The sequence below is a fragment of the Hesperophylax consimilis genome, chromosome 27 (genome assembly GCF_061612785.1).
Source record: "Hesperophylax consimilis isolate HC1 chromosome 27, BYU_Hcon_1.0, whole genome shotgun sequence".
NCBI lineage: Eukaryota > Metazoa > Arthropoda > Insecta > Trichoptera > Limnephilidae > Hesperophylax > Hesperophylax consimilis.
In genome coordinates, this window is record NC_142862.1 from 25,618,963 (window position 1) to 25,645,575 (window position 26,613).

The 26,613-nt window shown below is 32.7% G+C and overlaps 1 protein-coding gene across 1 annotated transcript; it reads right to left on the bottom strand.

Moving 5' to 3' along the window:
- Positions 1 to 138: 138 nt before the first annotated feature.
- Positions 139 to 6,787, bottom strand: LOC149410839 (androgen-dependent TFPI-regulating protein-like). Its single transcript, XM_089648350.1, has 4 exons — positions 6,629 to 6,787; positions 5,272 to 5,430; positions 3,659 to 3,882; positions 139 to 664 (listed from the first exon to the last, which is right to left on the bottom strand). The coding sequence occupies exons 1-4, from the start codon at positions 6,785 to 6,787 to the stop codon at positions 241 to 243; spliced, it is 966 nt and encodes a 321-aa protein (XP_089504476.1). The 3' UTR covers positions 139 to 240.
- Positions 6,788 to 26,613: the final 19,826 nt, after the last annotated feature.

A 26,613-nucleotide genomic window follows, 5' to 3' on the forward strand; every position in this document is an offset into this window, starting at 1 on the left:
AGTGGACTGACGGGGAGTTAGAAGAGTGTGGCCGGTTGGGAGGGTTGAGGACTGCAAAAATAAAGCTTGGGGAAAACATTTTTGTAGTAGACCCTGTCCAAAAAATACTAGAAGGAAAGAATTATTACACAACATTTGTAAAAGCATTTTATTGAGAGTGCTAAATCTAGTACAAATGGTAGAACAAAAACATAATTCATATTAATAAATAATTCTAATAAATAACCTAAGCTAATCAGTCTATCTTCCAAACAAATCAGTCTTCTCAAAAATTCTCTTCAACCCCGAATATTTCGCTCCGTTAGAACGTTTCTCAGTCACGCCGTTACTCTCTTGGCAGTTAATTGGGCTGTTTTCTTCAATTTTTGACAGCCCACCAACTTGAAAGTTAGCCATGTTGTTTTCGTTGTTCTTGTTGCTTTCTTCGCTGTTACTGTCGCCTTTTTGTTCACCTTTTGACAGCCCGCCATTTTGAAAGTTGGCCATCTTGTTTTCCTTGATCTTGTGGTATTGTTCGGCTAGTTCCTGAGCGTGTGCACCAACGAAGAATAGTATGTAAAGTCCCACCGCGTTGAGTACGAGGAAGATGGCTCTCTCAGTCCAGTTCCACAGGTTGAAGATGGCGTAGATCCAACGGCCCGTTGAATAGTATGTGCCCAGGAATCTGAAAAGAAGGTTAGAAAAATAATAAGTATTTAGCTTTAAGGCGGAACAAGGCTCTCATGAATTGATAAGTATCCTGATAAATTTAAGTAAAATATATTGTCACGATGTCCGAAAATGTGTTCATAAAAATCCCAACATTTTTGCAATTCGTCACGGTCTTTAAGGCGATGCACTACGTCATGTAATATTTTAAATTGAGCCGCTATCAATAACAACCCTTACGTAGATGGCGATAAGGTTTAAATTCCCGCTTAACACCATCCGCCTGTTTTGATTTATGCAAGAAAAAAACATGGTCGAAAAGTGCCTTTTATTTTATTTTGTGGATTATCAGGCATAAATATTTTTTTTTTCGATCATTTTATAAATAACTTAATTTGCCACATTATAAAATAAAATCATAACCGAAAATGGGTTCGTAAGTAGGAGATTTTTAACTTTAAAGCAGTTTTCATAGGCCTATACATTATTTTTTTCTGGGCTTATAAAAAGACTTATCTAAAAAATACTCGATTATTTCAAAGGCCAAGATGTATTCTACTCGCAGTATTTAATTAAAGCATCTGAAACATTTCTAGGCGACCAAATTTTCAAACCAAAAACACATGATTTTAAATTACTACGTAGTGCATCACCTTAAATGATTTTTTTATTGTTGATACATTATTTTACAATATTTCATATTCTAATTCAGTAATGTTGGCCTCACTGGGTTGTTTACCCGTGCTGAGGCCCCCATTTTATAATATAAGAATTTATACATTTAAAAAAAAAGAAAGAAAAAACAACATTAAAATAAAGATAAATTTAAACTAAAAATAAAGATTAAAAATTAAAATATAATTATCATCCTAAAAGAAAAATATTAAAAGAGAATGTAAATCGGCATTTATAATGATTTATGTGTTTGTGCGTGTTGCGTGTTTTATATATTTTTTTGTGTTGCGTGTATATGTTTTATTCTTTTATGTTATAGATTTTTGGTAATATTGTCTTTTTGTTCTTTAATCTTGAACACATCTTGGCCTTTGAAATAATCCAACATTATTTGAAGGGACCTTTTTTAAGTCTAGAAAAAAAAGTACCTCTCCGGTCAGTAAAAAATGCTTTGAATTGCAAAATCTCTAACTCACGAACCCATTTTCGGGTATGATTTTATTGTATAATGTGGCAAAGTAAGTTCTTGACATTATGATCAGAATTTTAAAAAATCTTTGTGCCTGAACTTCACAAAATAATATTAAACATGTATTGTGGCAATTTTTTGGCTGTTTTAAAACAGGCGGTCGCAGACTTTCTTCATTTTTTTTTATTATTTTTTTTTACACCAGCTAAGATTGCCTATCTGCTAGGCGCTTCTACATTACAGGGGTACAACCACAGACATATGAATATATCATATGTCTATGGGTACAACATACTTGTAGGTACTGGGCCCGGAGCAAGATAGATAAGCTTACATGGCGAAGTACACCACAATGACAGCACCCAGCCAGAAAACACTCGCTATCCTCGAAAAAGATATAGAAGAATATGTAGACGTGTGCCTTAGATAAACATATAGACTGTACATTATATAGTATACCACGATGTCAGCTTCCAGCCAGCAGAGACTAGCCTTGTTGTTGGATGTCTAGGCTCCATCGAAGCTATTTTAATAGTACACAACTGTTGACCCTGCAAAAATCGCAAGTGCGCCCCACTGTTGGATTTGACAGCCACCTCTGGTCTGTAGCCACAAAATACCTGAAGAAATCCTGCACTCTGTGCAGAAACGGGCGGTCTGTTTGAAGGATTCTCCTTTGCAATCTTTAAAGCACAAGTGTCAGATAGGTATGTTGTCCTTGTCCTACCGGTGTTTCAATGGGAGGTGCTCCGAGGAACTAGCGTCATTGATCTCTTCGGAACCGGTACATAGTCGGGAAACAAATACGGTTGAAATTTGACACATGAGAAAGGGTCGTTTCTACGACTTCAAGTTCAACAGCTCGGCTGTGGAACCATTTCCAGCCGGACTCTGTGTCTCCTCCCTCCTACAAAATGGATCACTTCAAGACCTATATTAACTCCTTCCTCTCCTCAAAAAGACCCCTCCACACAGCATCCCCAAAGATGACATGGGCTGAGAGAGAAATTATTTTCCTCAGGGTCTCTTTTGTAGAGTAAATATAAAATTAATATACAGGGTGTATCGGCACGTACCCGACAAACTTTAACCAGCTATTCCTTAGCACATTTGGAGTAAGAAATGTTATGGGCACTTTGCTGTCCGGTAGCATTTTTTTTCAATTAAAAACAAAAAAATTAAAAATTTCCACACTACATCACTGTCATTGGCATTGCTTTTCAGGTTCAACAGCTGTTATAAGCAAGTATGTCGAAAAGCGTCTTCGCTCTTTCGCACACACTAAATAATAATAGTTAATAATGAGACGAATGGTGCCGTGCCATTTCGTTGTGATTGGGCCGCCAAATGTTCATTCGATTGCAAATAAAAGTGCGCCAATATAGGTACACACGTGCGTTATTCAACGGAATTCGAATAAAATATTGCCAGATGGGTTTTCAAACTTTGACAAAGGATAAAACAGTGGTGACATGTGGTGAAAATATGAATAATAAATTTTTTATTAAAAAAAACGTTACCGGATAGCAAAGTGCACATAAGATTTTTTACTCCAAATATGCTAAGGAATAGCTGGTTAAAGTTTGTCGGGTACGTGCCGATACACCCTGTATACATTTATATCCACGCCGATGACAGCTTCAGATAATATACAGATATATTTGTGGATGACTTAGTTAGCTAGCTAAATTAGCTAAGTAAATCCGTGTCGATGGCGGCTTCAGATAGTATACAGATGTCTTTGCGGGTGGCTTTAGTTATCTAGCTAATGTAGCTTAGCTAAGGCAGTTAGATAGCTTTGTGGAAATACTTCAGATAAACAGAAGATTTCCGCTGTATACATAGTAGATAATAAGTATAGCTTACACGGCGTAGTACGTCACGATGACAGCGCCGAGCCAGCAGAGACTAGCTGTCCTTTTGCTGTGTGGTTTCTTTTTGTCTCCCAGCAGTAGTTCGAGGGCCACAACGATCAGGATGTCCGTGTGAATGGCGTGGTTCACAAAGGGCGGCAGAACCAAGTCGCACTCCTCAGGCATGACCAGTTCGCGGTCGTAGTTGAACACAATCCAGAAGAGCGCTGCAACCATCTGCAAAAGAACAATTAGATATCACGTGTTTAGGGATATTAAAGCTATTAATAACAATTATATATACCATCAATCGGGTTGCCCTGGAAGCTACACTCTCTTGTAGAAGGGATCTACTACTGGCCAGCTCGCAAACAAACACTTGTAGCCTGTAGGTAAGTTTTTTTCTTCTATTAATTCTAGCTTTCATCCTTGAAGGGTGTTCTTGGCCATCATTTAAAATTATGGAGAAATGAAAGTTTAAATATTAATTTTATTTAAATAGGCTAATTTCAAAATTATAATGAAAATTGGAGTCGAGTTCAGACTTAGAAGAGATGAGATGTTGAATGGAGGGGACACAATTTTAGATAAGGCTTGATAGAAGAGAGGATATTTGTTTAGAGAGAAACAACCAAAAAATATGTGATCTAAAGTTCCCACTTCTAGACCACAGAATGTACAATCTGGAGAGTCAAGGACGTGAATTTTAAAAAGGTGTGATGGAACGGAACAATGTCCGATCCTCATTTGAATAAGTGAAGAAATTTCTTTTTTGGAAAAATGGGGTAATTGCTGAAACCACGGTTTTGATGGGATAGTCCTTTGTATTGAGGCATAGCAGACTCCCTTGGATTGACTAGCAATGTGTCAATATTCTGCCCAAACATTGCGGGATCTATCTTTGATGATGGAATAAAATGTCAGATAGGGGAATGTCATGTATGTGACAACAGGGTTGGACGCTCCTTGTTTTGTCAAGGCATCCGCAATATCATTACCCATGATACCAACATGTCCAGGAATCCGAATCAGAGTTACAGTTTTTCCAGAGCTTTGAATGGAGAATATCATCTCTCGAATAAGGCATACAAAGTGATCATCAGGATGAAGAGGAGGACTGGATTTAAGTTTTTGGAGGGAACTGAGAGAGTCAGAGAGAACGAGGGATTGTTCAAAATCATTATTGATCATATATTTGAGAGATTCTATTATTGCAATGCACTCCGCTGAGAATATGAAAAATTGATTTGAAATTGAATGAAATATTCAGTCATTAGAATTATTGTGGTAAACGTTAATACCTATACCACAGTTAGGAGAGTCGGGAGATTTGGATCCATCAGTAAATAAAAGAGAAGAGTTGGGACATTTAAATGAAATAATGTCAATGAACATATTATTGACAGTACGGGCCGGAAGATTGGAATGACTTTTAAGGATTCCGATCCCTTCTAAAATTTTTGGGGATAGGGTGACGTGACTATATTTTATTTTTTATAAGGGAAGTAAATCATTTTGGATGGCAGGAAGAGGTTTAGTTTTAGTTTTTAGCTATCATCACTTGAATAAGGCATACAAAGTAATCATCAGGATGAAGGCAATTATGTTTTGTATAGGAATACTTACGATGGAACAGGGGAAGACGATGGTGCTAAATATGAAGTCTCTGGCCGTGGCACACTTCTTCATGAGCTGATGATGAGGCCAAAACCTCTCCACTAAGTCAGGGTTTATCTCACCCACATCGTGTAGTACCGCACAGGTCAGGTAAATCACTTGGAATATCTAAAAACAGACATAAAGTTCAATAATTCAGATGTTGACAGGTGACGAAATTTTTTTTACTTTTGAATCGGGCGGCTAATTTGATCATGGCGATATATATTCAGTACTTCTCGCTATCACTAAATTATGAATTAGAAAGCTGTTTGCTTTAGATATTTTCAGTGACTGAAAAGGTACATTTTATGAATTCCCCAACGATTACAATTGTGTCATATTGTAAAGTATATCAGTGTCTGCCGATATATACAGGTTGTCGGGGGTAAAGTGCCCTAACTTCGGGAGGTGTTTCGATAGGTGATGGTAGAAGTAAAAAAAGTCAAATAACTTTTTTCTAAATTCCAATGTTTATTTTCCCATAAAGATATATTTTTTTTATAAAAGAATATTTATTTTCGCTCACAAACATTTTTTTAAACTTTTTTTACCTAAAAACTTAAAACGTTGAAATTTCGAAAAGAGTTCTTCTTCTTTTTTAATTGTATTATAATATAGAATCGCTTTCTGAAGCTAGCGCCGTTTACCCGCGGACACACTTTTTGGGATTGCCTTATTGGGATTACTTCCGTCACTCCTGGGTAGTGATGGGCATGATCGAAATATTTACATGATCAAAACATTTTAATCGAAACATCATAAGAATCGATGATTAATCGAATTAATCGCAAAGGGAGCAAAAGCTGTAGTCAGAGGCAACATTTTTGTTTCTGTTTCACAGCGATTGTCTCGATCCAATTTTCGAATAATTTCTGACGATTGAAAACAATTGTCTCGGACTATTTTTTCGAATGATTTCCAAGAATTTACTGTTCAAGAATCGATTTGTCTATGACGATGAATCGAAATATTTCGATGGACCTAATAAAATAAATGGATAAAATCATCGATGATTCATCGATTGTGCCCATCGCTACTCCTGGACACTCTTGACTCCCAGATTCCTACTCACATCCCTCATACCTCTTTCCTTCCCAGAATTTAATTTCCTTTAAATTACGTTGTAAGATGCTGTGTCCTCAAAGTTGACATAGGCCGCGACAGAAATTATTTTACTGGGGGTCTTCTGTGTGAAGTTAATGTTAAAAAAATAAGAAGAAAATATTGATTGACGATTTGAAGATAATTTCAGGCCGATGGGTGAGGCACGAAGGATAGGCAAGTCCATTAAAAAGAAGAAGGAGACAAATGTTGGCTAACTTACAAAGTTCCAGGTGGTGAAGAAGCGGTCAGAGAACTCGTCTATCTGCATCAACTTCTCGTTGTTCGATCCCTTCCAGTCCACCCTGGCCAGGGCCGTCAGTGTCACCAGGTGGTGGATGAGGGCCAGCGAGTGGAACCACAGCCGCTTTCCAGCCGCCATCTGAATCACAATACAACATTTAAGTATGCAGTTTTCTAGCTGGATATGTTGTTTCAGCTTTTTAGGATTCCAGGCTTGGAAGTAACAGAGGTTTTAGTGACCTTCCAACATTATCTAGGCTGAGTCATCAATTAATATAATCTTTATCATTGTAATACATAATATTAATAAATCTAATCGAAACATGACACAGAAAAATAATAAGGGACTCCAATAAAAATTGAACATTCATTTAGACTTTTAGAAAAAGTCAATATACCCATATACCTAAATAAAAATCGTATATGTTTATCCGAGACATTATCTAACATACAAACAAATTCTTTAGAACTTTGAAATCATTCAAAAAGATAGCAGCCAAAAATTATGGTAAAATTATTTGAGGATAGTATTTTTAATTCTAAATTTGAAATATGAGATCGACAAAAATGACGTAAAATATTTATTTATTTATTCAAACGCCATATAATGGCTTTTACAATACAGTGAATAATCGAATTACAAGCGTACAGTGATAAATAGGATAATAATGGCAATAAATGAAAGAGCAATTAATGTGTAAACAAAAACACTATTGCAAGTTGCAAGGGATGCAGTTATTAATATAATTGCAGTAAGACTATGTATATTTCAAAAGAAATATATACCAGTGTAACAATAGTTTAACTACTTTATACTAGGTTTGTATAAGACCTGTAACAAGTCGAAGTATATAATATGATAATAGTCAGTAGTGAGTTTATTGTTACCCACAAAATTAATTGTACTTGGAATAGCATTTAAATCGTTTGAAAATGTACGATGTAATTAGATAAAATATTGTCAATTACCTGCTGACTTGAAGCAGATTTGAATAGCAGGTTTGAATGATAAAAAAGCAGATTTGAATAGCAGGTTTAAATGATAAAAAAGCAGATTTGAATAGCAGGTTTGAATGATAAAAAAGCAGATTTGAATAGCAGGTTTGAATGATAAAAAAGCAAATTTGAATAGCAGGTTTGAAAGATAAAAAAGCAGATTTGAATAGCAGGTTTGAATGATAAAAAAGCAGATTTGAATAGCAGGTTTGAATGATAAAAAAGCAAATTTGAATAGCAGGTTTGAATGATAAAAAAGCAGATTTGAATAGCAGGTTTGAATGATAAAAAAGCAGATTTGAATAGCAAGTTTGAATGATAAAAAAGCAGATTTGAATAGCAAGTTTGAATGATAAAAAAGCAGATTTGAATAGCAGGTTTGAATGATAAAAATGCAAATTTGAATAGCAGGTTTAAATGATAAAAAAGCAGATTTGAATAGCAGGTTTGAATGATAAAAAAGCAGATTTGAATAGCAGGTTTGAAAGAAAAAAAAGAGATAAGGTTTAAATTCCCGCTCAACATCAGCCGCCTGTTTTGATTTATGAAAGAAAAACACATCGCCGAATAGTGTTGAAGACAATTTTAGCGATTGTTTAAGGCCCCGTAGTAAGCGTTCAAATATGGTTTGAAAGGGAGAAATGTAAATACGAATGTTAGAGGGAGAGCGCTATTTAAAAAAAAGGGTAATAATTAAGCGAAAATGGTGAAAATATTTAATAAAACATGACTCGTTTGAAATAGAGCAATAATCTTTAGAAAAATGCTTTAGTTGCATTTAAAGATACACTGTGATTTGTTCATGCCTGTAACATATTAAATAACAGAACAAAACGTGTTTTTAATAATTTTCTGAGCTTACTTTGCGATTTTTTTCTATCGAGGGAATTTCATATAATTAAGGTTTTGACAAAACAAATGTTGTTGGAACGAACTCAAAGCCTTGCTATAAATCGGTAGAAATTGGGTATGTCGGGGCTTACGGTCGCATCTAGAACTTGATCTATTATCCCCCAGTGCTAGAACATCTAGAACTGGGTCGCATCTAGAACTTGAACCCAGGACCCTCGCCTATAGATGCGACCATATCTTTTTCTGATTTTTCTGTCTCAAATTTTCGTCGTTTAATTGTCTTCAATGGTTAAATATTACAATTTGAGGTTTTACTCATGAAGTTATTACAAAAATAAATTTTTATTTTTTATTTTGCGAAGTTCATGCACAAATATTTAAACATTTTAAGAGGAAGCCACAAGCCAAAAATGTGTAAATTCTTGGTATACCTTATATTGTGGGTAATAGGCATTAAAATCGCTTGACAAATGGAGTCTAGAAACGTTCGATTTCAAGCCAAAAACTGGTTTTTATTTATTTTGTAAACAATTTTATAAGAAAGCAAAAAAGTTAATCAAGTGAAACTGTCACAAATAATCTTAGCTGTACAAATTTTAAAAATTGTTTCCTTAACGCGTTCATACATTTCTATTGAAAAAATGTCGATGATAGTATAACCTTCAATTTATCTAAAGCGTATTTTTTGGTATTCATAATGTACACAAATTCGTTATAAAGATTAATCAAAATAGTGATTTAGCATTAAGCTTCGCCTTAAGATCATTTTCTAAATTACTTAATTTGCCACATTATACAATAAAACCATAAACGAAAATAATTTCATAAGTAAAAGATTTAGAACTTTAACGCAGTTTTTAATGTTCTGATGTTTTATTTTACCGGGCTTATGAAAAGTCTTCTCAAAAAAATGCTGGAATGTTTCAAAGGCCAAATATATTGTACTCGCACTATTTAATTAAAGCATTTAAAATACAATGTCTAAAAATTTTAAAAACACATTATATTGAATTACTACGCAGTGCGTCGCTTTAACGTTAATATTATTATTTTATATCATATAGCCTGCGTCGGCGCAGGGTAAGGCTCTTGGCTACTAATCCGGGGTCGGAGGTTCGAATCCCCGCGTGCGCAAGTAAAATTCATATAAAATAAAAATATAGTTTACTTGTAGTACGTTCAAGAATGATAAATACTCTCAGTGTCACCCTGTTGATTTTTTAAGTAAGGAGTGTTATTGTTAGCGGCCCGATTCCAAATGTTACACGACGTTAAAGCTAAATCACAGTTTTCGATTAATCTTTATAACGAATTGGTTTACAATATGAATACCAAAAATATACTCTAGTTAAATTGAAGGTTTTCCTATAGCTTTCCTTGAGTAGAATACAAATAAAAATATAATTACTCAGTAAAAAATAATAATAAATTATACAATAAAACACATGCGGAAACTTTGCCTAGCCATCTAGGAATGGATCCTTTTTTAGACCAGTCAAATTGACAAATTTAGTTCATACCATAATTTCATATTAAATTGTTTTATTATAGAACACATTATTTTATATAACGAAAAAAGTTTTAAGATTCAATTCCTGTTAGAAGCTTTAGTTAAATATTTGTACTTAGATTTGTATTCCTGTTAGAATAAGCGAAAAGAAAAAATAATATCTTAAAATACAAAATTAGTATCGAATGCTTATGTTTAACAATAGGCAAATATATGTTTGGTTATATAAATGTAAACTACTTAAAAAAAGACAATATTAATATAATATATAAGATATAAATACAATATTATATCTGTGACAGTTTCCCTTGACTAACTTTTTTTTCTTTCTTATAAAATTGCTTACAAAATAAATAAACACCACTTTAGTGCTTGAAATCGAGCGTTTCTAGACTCTGTTTGACAAGCGATTTTAATATCTATTACCTATATTCGTGACCATATAAGGCACACCAAGAATATACACATTTTTGACTTGTAGCTTCCTCTTAAGATACTCGTATAAAATTTTGTTTTGTTTGTGTTAAATACAAAAAAACATACATAATTACAAACAAACGAGAATAATCTTACCTTTTGCGTTTTTTGTTGAAACTTAACAACGATTTCTTCCGACGAAGGATTTTAAAATAATAATATAACCTCCAAGAACTATAAATTCTTTAATATATTTTAAACAAATTAATTTCAATAAACACTACTCTCATACACACATTGTTCAAAACACGACGTATTGAAAAAGCGCTGAAGCGTATTTTTATCGCAAATTTGCTGAGTTTTAAAATTTCAAAATAATGAATATTTTTTTCTAAGAAATATTATTTGAAATATAATTTGCAAGAAACATTGTTCTGCCAACGCAGTCGAAAGCTAACTGAATCAATATTCTGGTTTTCATAGTTTAGCTTCGGCGGAGAATGATAAAACACTTGTGAATGAAGATAAGCAGAAAAAAATAAGTCAAAGCGTACACGAGCAACTTTAGTTGCAGGAAACAGTTGCGTGTCTAAAAATCTATTACGGTTTATAATAACAATACTTTTTTTATTAAATTTCTTACACATTACAAATTTAGATTTGATTCATATAATATTTACAAAAAAATTATTCACAAATATTAAAAAAAGGAAATTTAAAAAAAAAATCAGGCTGCTGTGAAATCCCGTAATAGAGGAGAGACTTTTTCAACAATCAATAGGATTGAAGGTGTCTGAAAAAATATCAAATTCAAATTTAAAAAAACATGTAACTTAAACATTATTATATGAAATGTATATATTATATGAAATGTATTAACTGTATTAACTGCATTGTATTAACTGTACACGTGACTTTATTTGTACATAATATGTGAAATGTTAACTCTTCTTCCATCCACAAGCTAAGGCTTTTAATGGAAGACCAGTAAAATTATAATATAAAAAATGTAACTAACTAAAAAAATAATAAAAAAAAAAAATAAAAAAAAAAAAAATTAATGACAAAATTGAAAATGGTTGCAAAAATGAATACATTAACTGTATGACTGAACAAAACTTCATATCTTGCATAAATAAAAACACAAGAGAAATAAAAGAACATACTCCATCCTGTTTAGATCATATCTGGACAAACGTAAATATTAAAAATCTTCACAAATTAAAATCAATTGTTTGGAAAACTAACATAACTGACCATCATTCATGCTTACTTCTATATAATAACAATATTAAACAAAAAAAACATAATATAATAACTAAAAAATCCACCATTAATATGACCATTCTCACTGAAAAGCTAAAAAAAGAGGATTGGAACAATGTTTTAAACAGTGATGACACTGAAACATGTTCGACTAACTTTGAAAATACCCTGTCGCAACACATTAAAAATTCAACAAATGAAACAACAACACACATAAAATCTAAATTAAGATGTTTAAAGCCTTGGATTACACAAGGACTTATAATATCTATTAGAAACAAAGAAAAACTTTACAAGACAACTTTAAAAAATCCCCAAAATGAAAATGCATATATTTTATATAAAAAATATAAAAATAAATTAACAGCCTATATTAAAAAAAGTAAAGAAGATTTTTTTTAAATTAAATATTATCCTCAGAAAATAACCAAAAACAAATGTGGAAAACAGTTAATTTGGCTATTGACAATACAAAAAAAACACAAAACGTAAAATATATTGAGCATGATAACAAAATTATAGATGCCAATATGCAACCTAAACAATGTGCAAACATATTTAACTCTTTTTTTGCTAATGTCGGAAAAAATCTTGCGAAAAATATCCAAAAATCTTTTATCCCGGAAAATCATAATAATGAAAACTTACAGGAACGTAATATACTCTCAACGTTTGAAACGACAACAGAATGTGAAATCATAAAAATAATAGATAATATGAAAGTAGGACAGGTAATAATGTTAATAGCGATAAAGAACATTCTGACTTTGGAATCCCGCAAGGTACAGTGCTTGGACCAATTCTTTTCACCATATATGTTAACGACATTTTCTTTCAACCACTACATGGCCAAATTACTTCGTATGCCGACGACACAGTTCTAATAATATGCGAAAAAACTTGGGAAAACGTAATACTTAAAGCCACTGAAGACATAAATACTCTTAAGAATTTCTTCGACATTAATTTGCTATCACTAAATAGCGATAAAACATATGTAATTCCATTTGCAATACACACAAAAGACATCCCTAAAAATTTTAACATCATCATTCATGACAATTCCAAAATACATAATAAAAATTACTGTCTTACTAATAAAATCCAAAACTGCACAATACTAAAAAACACAAACATAATCAAATATCTAGGAGTAATTATCGATAAAAATTTGAATTGGAAGGAACAAATATGTCAAATTGTAAAAAAAATCAGAAAACTGATATATGTATTTTTAAGAATCAGAAATTTTTTATCTTTAAAAAACCTATATTTAATATATTATGCCTTGGTCCAATCAACGCTACAATATGGTATCATTAGTTGGGGATCCACATACAAAACTAACCTTACTCCAATAGAAGTGGTACAAAGGTTAATAATTAAAATAATATTACGAAAACCTTCCGATTACCCAACGGATCGATTATTCGAAGAATTTCAAGTGCCTTCATTTAAAGATCTTTATATTAAAAATGCACTAATTCAAATCATAAAAGAAAAAGACAAGTATCAATTTCTAACTGAAAACCGTACTAGACTTAAATATATTTTTCCATGCCCAAAATTAAACACTTCCTTTGCACAAAATTATTACACTTACCGGGCAAGAATTTTTTTCAATCGACTACCTGAAGAAATTAGAAACATTAATGATAACATCAAAATAATAAACACTGTAAAAAAATATTTTAAAGACAAACTCACAAAAAATAAAAATGTTTCCAATTGAATTAATTAAGATTTAGGAAATGAAATAAAAAGAATTTGGCATTCTCAGACTATAAAAATATTACCATTCGTTATTTCGGCTACTGGCATTATACCTAGCTCTCTAATTAAAAATTTAGGCGTATTAGATCTATCAAAAAAATTATATATAAAGATGCAAAAGTCGGTCATTTTGAATACATGTAGGATAACAAAAGATTTTTTAAATATTTATGTTGAGGGATCAGTAGGATTTATAGGCCCTGTTAGAAGTTCTACCGAGCCGAACCCTCTGATATGAAAATATCTGGAGACGGTGAATTATTTTCCCATTTGATCTCTGGTGATTTGAGGTGTTGTTCTTGTATTGTTTTGTATTTATTTTGCTTATATAATGCACTTACATAATGTTGATTGACTAGATGATCATTTGTGGAAAAGTGAGTGGAAGGGTTAAATTTTTCCTTTGGGGAAGATTTGACCCGGACAACTAAATCAGAAGTTAAAAAAAAAAAAAAAAAACTCACTTCATGAAAAATAACTCACTTCATTTAAATGAGTTTAAAATCATTTTATTTTTAATTACATACTTATTGCAATAAAACAATGTACACTCCTCTTCCAGCCACAAGCTAATGCTTCTATGGAAGAGGAGTCCTGAAATATTTTATCTTATATTGTAACAAATAAACAAAAATGTACTTACATAATAAATGTAATAAATAATAAATAATAAAAAAAAATAATAAAAATGTATTGCACAAAAAAACAGAGTACAAAGGGTATAGCTTATAGGTTTTAATCCTATTTCTTCCAGCTAAGACAAAAAATACAAATTATATTACATAATCCAACAATTACATGTTAACAAATGTATGTAAATAAAAAACACAGGTATTCATTTAAGGTGTAGTGACATTTGTTGAGAAGAAATGTTTTTAGTGATGATTTAAATTTAAGTATGTCGGTTATTTGTTTGATGCTACGTGGAAGGTTGTTATATACAAGATTTTCCAATAAGAGGTGTTATTTTGATATTCAATCGTAAAAGATCAATGGTTTCGTTGCTTGTACGGCACGTAGCGCCGTCTTGTTAAAAGTAAACGTTGTCCAGATCAATACCATCCAATTCCGGCCATACAAAATCATTAATCATCTCTCGATAGCGCAATCCATTCACCGTAACTGTTGCTCCAGCCTCATTTTCGAAAAAGTAAGGTCCAATGACTCCGCCGGACCATAAACCGCACCAAACAGTCACACGTTGAGGATAGAGAGGCTTTTCAACAATAACTCTTGGATTTTCCGAGCCCCAAATGCGACAATTTTCCTTGTTGACGAAGCCACCGAGGTGGAAATGGGCTTCATCACTCAAGATGATTTGCATTTGATTCACTCAAGTGAATTTTAATAATTTCAATGCGTTGTTGAAGCGTGTATCGTTCCATTTTTTATTAAAAGCCTAGTTTTTAATTGTCAAATGTCAAAAAATGACAGCTTCAAAAGTAACATCTACCGAAATAGCGGGCTATTCAAAATAACACCTCTTATTGGAATACCCAGCAACTCAGCAGCGGGCATCCCTCTTGGCTGAGGTTCGACGAACGCATTCGCCAATTTTTGTGAGCATCAGCTTTGCATATGGAGCATTGACCATTGGATTGATGGAATCGGATGGCATCTGCCGATCCTCATTGGTTAAGAGGGACCCTTTTGGAGACCAGCAGCGTGAGGCTGTTTTGCATTGGACTACAAGATTATTTTTTGGATAAATTATAAACTGGGAGTTGCTGTGAAGAACCGGAATCTACTACTTCGCATTAAGAACGAACTGGTATCACACCTTCATTTTACCTATGCAAGTCCTGCGCCAGACAGATTATAAAGTAGGATGCTAATTAATTTCTTTTTTGTGGTAATACATTTTTAGTATTCTTAAATATTTTTTTTATTTCTAGATAATAAACCCATCCTTACTTTTATTTGTTGCCACTTAATCCCACGGTAACAACGGCTAAAGCCATTTAAAGCAACGGTGGTCTTACACCAGTAACTGAGAGAGTATCTCTCACTCTGGAACGTGCCACAAGTGTATCATATCAAAATATAACCGAAGATTCAGAAGAAATATACCTCCCCACTGGGAAAGCCAGGTTGGTCCTGCAGATAGGAAGATAGAATGATCGACAAAATATTATTTGAATTTGTAAAATAGTTGCTAACAATTGCCGCCGCAACTAAAGTTGCCTGTGTGCAGGGGTTTTAAAGTTGCCATGTACAGGGATCCTAAAGTTGTTGGTCCTAAATAGTCAAATTCATTGTTATCAAGTAGGTACACAAGATTGACCTGTTAGGACCTAAATTAACTCCTCTTCTTGTAGAGTATTGTTTTTCAATGTTATTAAAGTGATATTATGTCAGCGCTATTTATTAGCAGCAGACACATACCTGGACGGATGACGAACCTCGTGCTGGGACTGTTGGTGGACGCGGTGGACTCTCTCCCTGCAGCAGCTGGTACAGTTCCTTCACCACCTAGGATTCTTGCAGCAGAGTATCCATCTTCTATCTTCGTCGAACGTCACAGCGGTGCTGCCAAGGTCTGTTATCTATGTGAGGATATTGTGTCAGCGCTTTATTAGCGGCAGACACATACCCGGATCAATTACACAAATTTACGTAAACCACATTGAAGATGTAGAGGCCCTCAAGCTCAAATATCCGGAAGCTAGAATGCTGCTAATCGGCGACTACAATACTCCCAATATAGACTGGATTACCCATAGCGATAACTCAACAACTCATTTTAATACATCTGCTAATGCTCGTGAAATTATAAATATGTCAAATTTCCTAGGTCTTAAACAAATTAATAACGTATACAACTCTAATCACCATTTACTAGATCTTGCATTTAGTAGCGATCCTTCAGTAAAATTATGTAAATCCATAGACCCCCTTCTTCCCGAAGATTCCCACCATCCTCCCTTAAACATCACTATTACTAACAACTTCCTAAACATTTACTCTAATAGTGTTCCTAAATATTCATACAATTTTGCAAGGGCAGATTATCCACTCATAACAAAATACTTAGAAAGTACAGACTGGTCCTTTTTAGACAAAAACACAAATGTTAACCAAAATCTTGAATCTTTTTACTCCATCATCAACACGGCTATTGAAAAATATGTTCCCTTAATTCAATTCAAACCATCAAAGTTCCCCAAATGGTTTAATAATGACTTAAAACACTTAATAATTAACAAAAAAATCTGGCACAAAAATTTCAAAGAGAGCAACTCTATCTCTGACTACAAAATATTTCATAAATATAGAACTGACTGTAAAAAGCTCTCCAAAAAATTATATCAAACATACATACTCAACACAGAAAAGTCTATTCCTTCAAATACCAAAAACTTTTTTACACATGTAAACTCACTAAGAAAAAACAAACCTAGCCTACCAACATACATGTATTTCGAAGGGAAAAGTAGTAGTGATACTAATGACATCGTTAATTTGTTTGCCGACTTCTTCAAAAATGTTTACGATAATGATATCCCAAATGTTCAACTTCCACCCTTTCATCCAAAGGAATCGGTCCACATTCCCGCTTTACATATAAATGTTCCTGATGTTATACGCAAAATAAAAACACTCGACTTAAAGAAAAAAGCGGGTCCTGACAAAATTAGTCCTGCCTTTCTAATTAACTGTGCATCAATAATAGCCAATCCACTATGTCATATATTTAACCAATCATTAAATTCTGGCTGCTTCCCCGACCTATGGAAAAATTGCTATCTAACACCTGTATTTAAAAAAGGCGATATTCATGATGTCACTAATTACCGACCCATCTGCATGCTCTCAACTATCCCCAAACTGTTTGAAAAACTTATCCTCGATAAAATCTCCATACATATTAACAACATCATTGTAACTAATCAACATGGATTTATGCCAGGCAGATCCACACTAACAAATCTCTCCTTATATGAAAATTTTATAGCATGTTCACTCGAAAACAAAACCCAAGTCGACTCAATATATACAGACTTTGTAAAAGCGTTTGACAAAGTTAACCATAAAATTCTTCTCAATAAACTTAGTCAAATCGGAATTGAGGGTAAACTATTGGAATGGATAAAAAGCTACTTAACAAATAGAAATCTACAAGTAAAAAATAATTCTAACCTTTCACACAAATTCATAGCTACTAGCGGTGTACCCCAAGGGTCACATTTAGGCCCAATACTGTTTCTCCTTTTCATAAACGATATTTTTACTGTATTTGATAAAAATGTTGAAGTGCTACTTTTTGCCGATGACCTTAAATTATTTAAAATTATAAAAACAATAAATGACTGTATTCAAATTCAATTAAATTTAAATAAACTTCAAGATTGGTGCAAAACTAACAAACTTTATCTCAATATTAGTAAATGCCACATTATAAGATTTTTTAGAACAACACAACCCCTTAACTATCAATACAAAATTAATAATGTTTCTCTCGCCTCTGTAAGTGAAATTAACGATCTCGGCATTATTTTCGATTCAAAATTTAACTTTCTTTCACATGTAGAAACAGTCATCAACAAAGGATTAAAAATGCTCGGCTTCATTCTCCGAAATGGCAGAGACTTTAAAAATATTTCAACACTAAAAATCTTATATTCCTCACTTGTTCGAAGTCAAATCGAATATAATTCTCCTATTTGGTGTCCTTACTTTAAAATCCACTCCGACTCTATTGAAAAAATTCAGCATAAATTCCTAAGATACATTAACTATAAACTCGGTCTACCTATAGAATCAATAAATTACAATCACTTGATGAAAGAATTAAACTTACTTAAACTCTCAGATAGAAGACTTATTTCCGATTTGACTTTTATTTTTAAAATTGTCAATGGTATTATAGACAGCCCTGATATATTAAGCCTAATTACCTTCCATATACCCACTAGAACCACTCGATCCAAAATTCTTTTTAATTTCAATAACAATATCAGGACTGAGTCATTTAGAAACTCGCTTATACCTAGATTGCATGCAGTTGGCAATGCTTTCTCAGAAGTAGTAGATGTGTTCAACTGCACGGAATATAGTTATAAGAAGGCTATAATAACATACCTCTGTCGTAATTATCAATGTTATTAGGCATAATACCATTCTATTCACAAGTTATCACAGAACCTAAACTATGCACTTACATCAGATATCAGACAGAAGAGTGTTATTTAATAATTTTATATACTTAATCAAAACTATATTTTTTCCCAAAATTGTTATGAGATGTCTTACTGACAGCCCTGTTTCAATAGAGCTAACTCTTAGTTCTCAGCAAATTCAACCAAATTCAATATTGAAGGTAACAATAACCTCAATACTAAACTACTGTACGGATTGAAAATAAAAATGCTATTGTACCTATGTATACCAGATGTTATTCTTGTTTAATTTTCAACATAATTTCTCAGTAATTATTCTGTTTAACATAATACTGTTTCGCTCCTGTGAACCACTGTAAACATAAATCATGTATATTGTAAAAGCCTTTTACGGCGTCTAAATAAATAAATAAATAAATACCTGGATGGATGACGAACCTCGTGTTGGCACTGTTGGTGGACTCTTTCGCTGCAGCAGCTGGTCCAGTTTCTTCACCACCTAGGATTCTTGCTGCAGACTCTCCATCTTCTATCTTCATGTCACCTGTTCCTGTTCTTCATTTTACTTTACTTGACTTCACTTTATTTTGGTAATATTTATATATATTTAATACCTGCATCAACTGTAAAGCGCCCCTGAGGTGATAACTCACAAAAGCGGCGCTATAAAAATTGTCCAATATTTATTTATTTTATTTTATTATTTATTTAAAGACAGGCGTTACAGTTTACGACGAATAATCTGACAATAGACAATAAATTATTATAAGCAATAATTACAAGTCTGAAACACAAATATAAATTTTAAAAATCTTCCGAGTAAAAATAAATGCCGCCGATGGGACTTGAACCCGCACATTCTGATTGCCGGTCAGGTGCACGGAACCACTTTGCTACGTCGGCTTATTTTTACCTGACCGCATTTTTGTATAAAAACCTTGTCCTGTAAACATATTTTTACCTCTGACAATATTTGAAATCTTATTATGGGCAGAAAATGTTGATTAAGCAATCAATGATGGAAGTTAATTGAAAAAATATACCTTATATTTAGTTGTAAATATCAATTTATTTATGACATAAATATTCAGTTAAAGATGAGATTTAACCATACAACATTTTTGATGCGTCCTGCGATAGAACTACAACATCTTTTTAATGTACCCAGGGTTTGTGAAAGTAGTGCTAGTTAATTTAAGAATAATTAGTACTTACAGAAATACAGAAAAGAAAAAATCTAAACAAAGGAAGGATAAGTATACAGAAACATGAATTTAAATTTTTTTATTACAAAAGTGTGTAATCGATATAAATAAAAATGTAAATTTTCGTTTGTTCAAAATCTTAAATCTCTGAAAGATTTTGACAGATTGCTTTGAAATTTTGCATTCTTTGCATTTTGCAACGTTGCATTCGAATACGCGTGTGTTTTCATATACCTAAATTATATAGATGTCACCTGTGACAGGTAAAAACATGATATTTTAAAAAAACAGTGCCATCTTTTGGACATAAAAGCAACACGCGCTATTGTTTCTCTATCTGCACAGACAGACTGAGCCACAGCAATGCGTAGCGGGGTACATATAGTAATAAAATAAGTGTGTTATAAACAACACTATGCATGTAGGTATGCATTTTCAAAAGAAATCTTAAGCGCATAGTTATATTTCATCTTTTTACTGAACGCAGTTGGCGCTATCAAAAAAATGTCCAAAAAAGCGAAGCTAGCAGTCCACAACGGAGTGCTGGTACCTATCCTGATGTATGGAAGTGAGGCATGTATCTGGCAGAGAAAGGATGAAAGTAGACTGAATGCTGTAGAAATGAGATACCTGAGGCGTATGTGTGGTAAAACCATGTATAATCGTGTGAGAAATGTGGAGATCAAGAAAGGGACGCGCAGATGGTTTGGGCATGTAGAGCGAAGAATGGAGTGTAAGGAGAATATATGATGCAAATTTGAATGGTAGCAGAAGTCGGGGACGCCCGAGGAAGACATGGCACGACCAAGTGAATCAGATACTTTAGTCTGGCCATATCAAGAGTCAGAATAATAGAAGAGTATATTTGAATATGAATGAGGCAAGGAGTGTGTTCCAAGACCGAGTTGTTTGGCGGTCCGTCCTCTCTGCCTACGGAGTAATGGTTAGTTAGTTGGTTAGTTAGTAAATAACTACAATAATGTACTGTACACTCCTCTTCCAACCACAAACTAACGATTCCGTTGAAGAGTAGTATTCAAATCTCACAATATTTACAAACGGTTCCATGATAACTCAACACAGTGACAATTCAACACACTTTTAAAAAGTGATATAAAGTCATTAGAAACGATGAAAATTTTTTTTTTAACCTAACCTACTTAACCCAGTTAATAAAGTTTTTGTTTCATCACTTTCCATGACTTTATTTAAATAACTTTTTAAAGATGTGATGAATTGTCACTGTGATGATTTATCCGGTCACCTGTACAAACACAATGTAAATACTATTTTATATGTATAAATAAATAAAATACATATATATTACACCTGTCGATTCTTTTCACTTCTATCAATTGTAGTACTTTAGTGAAAAACGTGCGTTTTGCGAAAAGTGGAAAATGAAAGTGAATGAGATTTAATTATTAATTATTTTACCTGTCGTCTGAAAAAATAAACTTTTTCTTCAAATCTTAAAAATGTTGCATTTAAGGGTTATATGTCCTCCATTCATTTCAAAGACAGTTTGCACTCGCTTCGGCATGGAATCTGTTAATTTTTGACAGTTTTCAATGAACTTGTCATCCCGAAATCAGACATTAATTACTACTTTTATCATCTCTCTCCTGGTCGTAATCCTATTTAAGTATCCATGGTAAAAGGCCCATACATACTCTGCAGGGTTCAGATGAATTACCAGTCTAGTTTAAAAGAGTTATCCTCTTATCGAAGAAATACAGGGTTTTCCAATAAGAGGTGTTATTTTGAATAGCCCGCTATTTCGGTAGATATTACTTATGAAGCTGTCATTTTTTGACATTTGTCAAGTAAAAACTACGCCATTAATAAAAATGGAACGATACACGCTTCAATGACGCATTGAAATTATTAAATTTCACTTCAGTGAATCAAATGCAAATCATCTTGAGTGATGAAGCCCATTTCCACCTCGGTGGCTTCGTCAACAAGCAAAATTTTCGCATCTGGGGCTCGGAAAACCCAAGAGTTATTGTTGAAAAGCCTCTTTATCCTCAACGTGTGACTGTTTGGTGCGGTTTATGGTCTGGCGGAGTCATTGGACTTTACTTTTTCGAAAATGAGGCTCGAGCAACAGTTACGGTGAATGGATTGCGCTATCGAGAGATGATTAATGATTTTTTATGGCCGGAATTGATCTGGACAACGTTTACTTTCAAAAAAACGGCGCTACGTGCCACACAAGCAACGAAACCATTGATCTTTTACGATTGAATACCAAAATAAAACCTCTTATTGGAAAACCCTGTACTTGACGATAACCTTCGGTGCCATGGAAAACCATTCAAAAGTCCCTCCGTTTATCTTGTAAATAAAATATTCTGGGGCTGCTTTTCGTACATGAGGACTAGATATTTGGTCATATTTGGTTTTGAAATGAGAATATGCTTAGTTCCTACCGGGATGTCGTTTAACCAGTTCCTACACATCCCTAATCATCATCTTACTGGAAAAGTATTTGAAATTTGGAACAATGGCAAGAACAAAGTGCAAATAACATAATAAGGATTGGGACTACCTTGGGAGCACGTTGTTGGTGTTTTTCGTCTATACAATCTCATTAAGGCGATGCACTACGTCGTTTAATATTTTAAATTGAGCCGCCATCAATAACAACCCTTACGTAGATGGCGATAAGGTTTAAATTCCCGCTTAACACCATCCGCCTGTTTTGATTTATGCAAGAAAAAAACATGGCCAAAAAGTGCCTTTTATTAAAAGTGCCTTACTAGTGCTTGTACATTAACACGCAGTGATAATGTACAAGCCAACACATATAATATTATAATTGCAAATGTGAAGTGTATTCCCAGCGCCAACATTATTGTTAATTTTATTACTACCTCAAAATGAACGACTTTATAATAAACGCAATAGATAATTCATATAAAATAGACGAAAGGATTTTTGGATTAAATAATACAAACGATTTTATAGATATAAAACCTACAGCCAGCCTAATAATAATACACATGAACGTTAGATCTTTGGAAAAAAATTTCGAAGAATTTCTAATAACTATTAAACAATTAAATAGACTTGACTGTATAATATTATCAGAAACGCATTCATCGAGTGAAATTAATTATAATATACCGGGTTACTCGTACTATGCAACAAAATATAAAATTAACAGAAATAGCGGCGTCGCCATATTTGTATCAAATATTTACGCTGTCACAAGTGTAAATGAAATAATGGTGAATAATGTCAATTTATTAAACTTAGAGATAAATTTTATGAATTATTCATTTAATATCATTGCTATTTATCGGACACACTCTTCTGCTATAACCACATACATAGAAGAATTAAAAAAAATATTACAACAACATAGAAACAAAAAAACAATACTCATCGGAGATATTAACTTAAATATCGCTAATGACTACTCCTCTAACGATAAAGATAACTATTTAAATATGTTAGCAGAATTAAATTACATTTCATTACATTTAATTACAAACGATTCGCCAGAGAAAACAATTTTAAATATGCATGGACATCTTCAGGACGTATCTTACTGAAGAAAATTGACAGCTCAAAAATCATAACAATAAATAATGCCAATGACCTGCAACGTTTAAAAAGTCAATCTATCTGACTTCTATTTCACTCTGTCATTATGGCTGTTAATGAAGATATCATTTCATGTTCTCATATTGTAATATATTGTTATAGAATATTTATATACTCATTTATTTTTATCACAATCAGTAAGATCTCATGCAACCTCATACTTCTAGTAAATCTATATAAATCTGGGAAAAAAATAAATGAATATATCTATATTCCTTTTATGGTCAGATTCTGGAATAGTTCGCAGGTAATTGTAACTTCTTTTTCTATTGCAACACACCCGTCGCACCTACATATTTACAGATTGAGTACTCACCGTGCTCTGATTAAGAATAATAAGTCGGTAATTATGAAATTCATTACTTGTTCATTTAAGACTCATTTCATAATTTTCAATAGGATAATGAATAAGCAATGTGATGTATTCTATATTTACCTACCACCCTTAGCTGTTGTTATCACATATAATTTGTCATTAGGTAATAACATACAAATAACAACTGTGCATATACCTGAAAAAAAAAATTTTCATTGCAAATACCTACGCACTATTTTGGCCACATCGCTGTGTATTTCAAATGTTTTTGTATGTATTTATTTTATGTCAACATATTCTTTGCAACATCTTTACAACTTAAGTACGCTCCATGCTCTGAGCTATATTTTTTTGTTAATATCATTTAATAATTGTTGTTTTGTTAATATCATAAAATCATTGCAAATACCTGCGCACTATTTTAGTCACATTCTGTGTATTTCTAATGTTATTGAATGTATTTGTCATTTTAGTTGCGTTCTTGATGCTAACTTATTTATCTTACCAATCTATTACCACCAAAAGATCTACTACCACTCTATAACCACTTTTATTGCTATTATTCACTTTATTATAAATATTTACTTTAAGATTGATAATTATGTAAACATAATTTCCTTCGTTTGTACCTTCACGGGATATACCTACATTTTCGACAAGTTTTCACGGGCTCAAATTAATATACACCCATTATTATTCTTATTATTATTATTAATTACATCGCATATTATTTGCTTTTGTTTTATGAGTCACACCACCAACAGCAACATGTATAAAAAAGTATTAATATGGATTCTATATTGGATGAAGAACTAAATGACGACAAGGAAATCAATATCAACATAGATGACCCATCAGTATGTAATGAATTTCTTAACCATTCTGCTCTCTCTATATACTGTATGAATATAAGATGCATAAAAAAAAAATTCGATGATACTATAGCTGTTCTCGACGCAATACAACATAGATTTGGCATTATCGTTTTTAGTGAGGCTTGGTTGAAAGATTCAATCTATATCCCAAGTATTACTGGATATTCATCACATAGCACCAAAAAAAAATATTTACAAAATGATGGAGTTGTCGTTTACACTCGGAATGATGTCATAGTTTCTGTTGAAGAAATAACTATTCCACATGCCAACTGTCTTAAATTACAACTACCTTATAATGTATGTGTTTTAGCAGTTTATAGATCTCCTTCTCAAGCACACATTGATACCTTTCTTGACCACCTAAATGACTTACTACGTTCTGTATCAACACATAACCATGAAGTGATTTTATGTGGTGATATAAATATAAATATTCTGGATATGAACAGCATAAAAAGTGAACAATATCTTTCACTTTTGATTTACCACGGTCTAAAACCATTAATTATTTCACCGACTAGAGTAACATCAAGTACTGAGAGTTGTATTGATCACATTATGGTTAAGTCAAAAGACGATCCTCAGAGTGCTGTATTCAGGACCAGTATTACAGACCATTTTGCTACATTATTGAAATATCCTAAATCCAGAGTAACAAAATCAAAAAAAATAGACGTAAAGCTTAGACTAACTGTGGATAATGACCTACTAAATTCGACACTGAAAGAGGAAACATGGGATACAGTCTTATCCACCAGTGATGTCAATACTGCAGCTGATAATTTCATAAGACGTCTAAAATTACATATTGGAAATTGCTCATATACTAAGAGAATCCATTGTAATAAAAAGCACTTGAAACCATGGATAACTTCTGGAATTGTTAACTGCCTCATTAAACGTGACAAATTACACAAGAGTTGTCGTAAAGAACCAAATAATATCGAACTGTTTGCACATTATAAAAGATACAGAAATTGGTGTTCTAAAATTATAAAAACGACCAAACAGACATATTATAAAGGGAAGCTTCACGAGGTAAAAGGAAACATAAAGCAAGAATGGAAAATAATAAAACAAGCATTGGATTTGCAAAAGGAATCAGTGCCCATAAATAAACTGAAAGTAAATAATAACATTGTATCCATAAATGATAATCCAACAGTCATTACTAACCATGTGAATAATTTTTTTAGTGATATAGGTCAAAATTTTGCTAATCTTTTGTGTAGTGCAAATAACACCAGTGAAGAATCTTTAGTAAAAAATTATAATCCAACACAATCTATGCAAAATGCCTGCTTTGAATTCAAACCAACGAATTGTAATGAAGTTTTAAATGTGATTAATGAGCTAAAATCAGGTTTTTCGAGTGGAAATGACAATATAAGTGCAATGGTCTACAAACAAAATGCTTCTGAACTAGTAATACCTATTACACACATTGTAAATGTTAGTTTTGAGAATGGCTTGTTCCCTAATCATTGCAAAAATTCCAAAGTTATTCCTTTATTTAAAGGAGGAGATAACAAAGATGTAAATAACTATCGACCTATCTCCTTGCTAAATACGTTATCAAAAATAATAGAGAAATTAGCTAAAATTAGGTTGATGTCTTATGTAAAAAGATATGAAATTCTCTCAGATAATCAATTTGGCTTCCGAGAGAACATGGGAACAAGTGATGCTGCATTAAAAATGATCCACCACAGTCGTAGAAGCTCTTGATACTGGCAATAAAGCAATGGCCGTCTTTTTAGACTTGTCTAAGGCATTTGATACCGTATCCCACGGTTTACTCTTAAAAAAACTCAGTTCAATGGGTATTGTTAATAAATCTTTAGATTGGTTCAGATCATATCTTGAAAATAGAACACAGAGAGTAATAATTAATGATCACATTAGCTCAAATAAATCAATTGTATATGGTGTTCCTCAAGGTAGTGTTCTGGGTCCAATTCTATTTTTGTTATATATTAACGACCTCTGTAAACTGAAATTTTCTGGATCTTCAATT